The sequence below is a fragment of the Monopterus albus genome, unplaced genomic scaffold, assembly GCF_001952655.1.
Source record: "Monopterus albus unplaced genomic scaffold, M_albus_1.0 scaffold307.1, whole genome shotgun sequence".
In the NCBI taxonomy this organism is placed as follows: Eukaryota; Metazoa; Chordata; class Actinopteri; order Synbranchiformes; family Synbranchidae; genus Monopterus; species Monopterus albus.
Genome location: NW_018128187.1, coordinates 483898 through 488529, shown reverse-complemented (window position 1 = coordinate 488529; position 4632 = coordinate 483898). Strand labels below are relative to the sequence as shown.

The 4632-nt window shown below is 41.6% G+C and overlaps 1 protein-coding gene across 1 annotated transcript in view; it reads left to right on the top strand.

Moving 5' to 3' along the window:
• Positions 1–4626, top strand: part of wdr26b (WD repeat domain 26b) — a 14496-nt gene extending 9870 nt beyond the window's left edge. Inside the window, exons 8-14 of the mRNA XM_020623674.1 lie at positions 853–993; positions 1349–1468; positions 2058–2203; positions 2330–2408; positions 2544–2673; positions 2906–3100; positions 3322–4626. Coding sequence (XP_020479330.1) covers positions 853–993; positions 1349–1468; positions 2058–2203; positions 2330–2408; positions 2544–2673; positions 2906–3100; positions 3322–3347 — 837 coding nt within the window. The 3' untranslated portion in view covers positions 3348–4626. The remainder of the gene's footprint in view (positions 1–852; positions 994–1348; positions 1469–2057; positions 2204–2329; positions 2409–2543; positions 2674–2905; positions 3101–3321) is intronic.
• The last annotated feature ends 6 nt before the right edge of the window (positions 4627–4632 follow it).

The following is a 4632-nucleotide window of genomic DNA, read 5'->3' as shown; positions in this document are numbered from 1 at the left end:
AATAAATTTCATATAGAGAAATATATCTTTTTATTAGTCTTCTCTTTTCAAAATAAATGGACTTTTTCTCACACCACCCATAAATACACCGATAATATCTTAATAAGATCATTACACTTCCTGTATCCAATACCCAGCTATGCAGGCCTTTTTATATTTATTCTTAAATTGTTTTACACTTGTACATTGTTTTAAATCATCACCCAATCTATTCCATAATTTTACACCACTCACAGATATACAAAAACTTTTCCTAGTTGTACGTATGGCCTGAGTTTTTAAATTTAAGTGGCCCCTCAATCCATAACCACCCTCTCGATCACCAAACAGACCCCGAATACCACTTGGCACCAAATTATATCTGACTTTATACATAAATACAGCAGATTTGTATTTTACTAAATCAAAAAATTTTAAAAATCCTGAATGTGCAAATGATGAATTCGTATGATCCCTATAACCAAGTCCATGAACAATTCTAATGGCCCTTTTCTGTAGTTTAAATAATGAGCATAATGCGCTTTTGTATGTATTTCCCCAACACTCAACACAGTAGTCCAAATAAGGTACAAACATAGAACAGTAAAGAGTATGGAGTGACTTCTGATCCACAATATTTTTAACTCTTAGGAAAGAAAAGACTTTTTAAAAAGATTCTTTAAAATTCATTTATCACACAGACTTTACTCCATTATACCTTTGGAGCAGGCTGGAGATTTATACATGATGATGACATGTTACCTCTTGCCAACCAAATTACTTGTAATCCTAGTACCACTGTAAAGGAGAACCCCAACCTTGGTGTCCCTAAATCAATGTTAAAATAATCATCTTAATCCTGTCTTTGTGTAGGAGAGCCACCAGTTGAAGCTGCTGCGAACCCTGGAGGGCCACGCGTACGGCGTGTCCTACTTAGCCTGGAGTCCCGATGACACCTACCTGATCGCCTGTGGACCTGATGACTGCTCTGAGCTCTGGCTCTGGAATGTTCAGGTAACACTTATACTTGCAAGTTTATGATCCTTGTGAATGGAGTTTTATATGATCCTCTAGTGTGAAACCTCTAAAAGTGTTTTCATATGGCAGCATTTTCTGTGTGATTGTGAAAATAAGATGAAAAGCATAAATCCGTCATGTCAAAAAAAAAAAAAAAAGTCTTGAGCCGCCCTTACATATTCTGTATGCTGTGTATACTCAATGACCTCTCTTCCTCACTCATCCCTTCCCTGCCTATCCTTTCCTTTTTCTTTTCCTTTTCCTTTTATTCACCCCTCCCTCACTCTTACCTAATGTTTCCTCTGGCTTTCTCTGGTTTTCCACTGTCTCTGCCAATCCTCTCATTGACCAGACGGGGGAGCTGCGGACCAAAATGTCCCAGTCACATGAAGACAGTCTGACCAGTGTAGCCTGGAACCCTGATGGCAAACGCTTTGTCACTGGAGGGCAGAGGGGACAGTTTTATCAGTGTGTAAGTAGACAGTTCTGTTTTTAATATGACGTGTTTAATAATAAGTGCTTTTTTTCCTGGTTCGTTCTATGTGTTGGATCTCTAGCCATGAGCCTGATGATCCCCTAAGGATGTTTTGTTTATTTATTTTATTATTATTATTATTTTTTTTTAATTGCATTTTGTCAGGAAGCTGGTTTATATAAATGTCTATGTGTGTTTAGTGGATGAGAAGGTCTCTGGTGTAGTTATTAATGCATGTAAAGGTTACTGATCTTATTTTACACACATTTTATTTTAGTAGTAGTACAGCAAGACTCAGAACTCACAGCTGTTTCACTGTGTGACAAACCATATTATTTTAAAATGGATAAGCCAATGTTTTCCACTGAGCCACACTCAAATTACATATTGCTGACAGGAAGGAAACCAGTTTGGCCTTACATGTTCCTCAAATTCTAGTTTGTTTTAAAGTGTCTTTGTTGCACTGTGTTGGTGTCTGCGCAGAAAGAGCATCTAACAGGTGCTCTAGTTAAATTAGTTCACCATACTATGATTTGTCCATGTCAAGAATGAGAAATGACAGAAGGTCTGTTGTCTGTGTTGTCAGGACCTGGATGGTAACTTGTTGGACTCCTGGGAGGGGGTGAGAGTGCAGTGCCTGTGGTGCCTAAGTGACGGCAGGACAGTGCTGGCCTCAGACACCCACCAGCGTATCCGGGGGTACAACTTCGAGGACCTAACGGACAGAAACATGTGTGTCAACTCTAAACTTTGGCATCATGTAGAACTGTGAACACTTATGTCTTCAAGATAGCAAGGTTTCCATATCAGCTGCAGTGTACTGGGTGTGGCTGACTGCCTCTTTCTTGTTCTTTACAGAGTTCAAGAGGACCACCCTATCATGTCTTTTACCGTTTCAAAGAACGGAAGATTAGCTTTGTTAAATGTAGCAACTCAGGTGAGCCTTATGTCCAAATTCACTTTTGGCAGTATCGGTTTATTTGCTTAATAAGCACATTGTCACTGTGTTTTGAGGAACAATATACAGGACATTTTTAATAGCTGTAATCCGTTCCCCTCTAACCTTTTGTAGGGAGTGCACCTGTGGGACCTTCAGGACCGGGTGCTGGTGAGGAAGTACCAAGGTGTGACCCAGGGCTTCTACACCATCCACTCCTGCTTTGGAGGACACAATGAAGACTTCATTGCAAGTGGCAGCGAAGGTTAAAAATTACAATTCCATGATTGATGCTGCTAACAATTTTATTACACTGTAGCACATAAACTTCAAAGTTCGATTCCCTGGATTATCTTGGATTTTCTTGGGAGAGATTGTTCATTGTAGAATGGCATGGAGGTTATTACTCTGTGGCACTAATCTAGGTGCTCCAGTATTCACTCCCGTGCATGTCTCTACTTTAACCTGTCATGTTTAACTTGCCATTCCCTTCACAGACCACAAAGTGTACATCTGGCACAGGCGTGGTGAACTTCCCATTGCTGAGCTAACAGGCCACACACGCACCATTAACTGTGTGAGCTGGAACCCAGCCATCCCAGGACTCATGGCCTCCGCCTCAGACGATGGCACAGTGCGCATCTGGGGTCCTGCACCCTTCCTTGACTCACAAGAGGCAGATGGACTCAGTGGTAATTTCCAAATCTGTTTAACAGTGTGCACGTGAAATTTGTTAGTTCAGAATGATCGTGAAATCTGTGTAAATGTTGTGTAACATGCTGCGCCATATCGGTGGTTTTAGAAATATAAAAATGTTACTTTTACTGGCTGCTGTTATTGTTACTATTTAGTTTTCAACCACCACAATTGTTGCTGCAGCTATATTGACCTGGTGTCTTTCTTTTCTTATCAGAGAACTGCAGTAAGATGGACAGTTGATGGTCACTTATGGAGCAGATGACCTCTCTCTTTAACAGCAATCCACGAATCCCACTTTAAAACAAAATCTAAATGGGCAAGTGAAATTTAACAGCAACTTAAAGGAAAACAAGAGTAACAAATAAAAGCAACCAGTACAAAAGAGAAAACAAAAAGTGAGAAGAATTTGTCTCCTGACTGGCCTCGACAAAATGGTGGAGGTGATGAGAGACTGAAAATTTAAGTTCTCATCCCAAGCTTGATCCCAACCCAGAGGCCTGGAAAACCAGTCAGCAGCCCAGTGGGATAAGGCCACCATCCACTGGTGAGCTACAACAGCTGTTCTCCTTCTCCAGCTGACCTTTCTTCCCCCATTTTGCTGCATGGTCACCAGCCATGCCAGGTCCAGAGTTTCCCAGGAAACCCACCTACATCTTGAGCTTGGAGCACATCACGTCCCCCGATGCCTCCAGACAGACAGCGCAGACCAGCCGTCTACTCATTGGACTACATCCGTCTGCCTGTCTGCCTCTCACGCTACCTGTTTAATGTCTCCATGGACACGGGTGGGGTGTTGTTTGCAGAGGATGGTGAACGGGGCGATATAGCAAGGCTAATCTGTACGTGATTTCATCTTCCCCTGTTTCTTGCTATATTTGCATTCAGTCTGTTGGACAAAGGCTGAAAATCCACCATAAAAACACTGACCAGCTCACAAAGAACACAAAAAAACTCGGCTATGCTAAATGTTGGAATTTTTTTATGATAGTCATAGCGTTTATTCTCATTTAAAAAGGTGATTCTTAGCTCAAGTAGTGCCCGTGAAACTTTAGTGTGAAGATGACACTTTTTCTTTCTCGACATTAGGAAAACAAACCTTTTTATTCCTTAATTTAACTTCTAACAAGGACACTTGCTGTAATATGTCCAACCTATAGCCCAGCCCAGCCCTTCTGTCGAGCTAGCTACCGCACAACTCCATTACATTTGCCTAAGAGAAGGACAGAGGGATTCACAGGTCACATATCAACACTGAGGGGGTCAGATGTTGTCGGTGGAGTTTCCACTGCCAGGATGTACACTATGACCTAACTCAAAATATGTGAAAGAGTATGCAATCTAAGTGCAACTTAGATTGCATACCTGTGACTGCTGTCCCAGACTGCTGTGAGCGAGTGAGCGATTATGCATGCACACATTAGTGTGAGAGTTGACATTTGTGGGTGCAGGTTCAGTTGGCGTGTGTTTTTGTATGTGTGTTCAATTCACACCAGCAGAAGATTACCCCCCCCCCCCCAAACACACA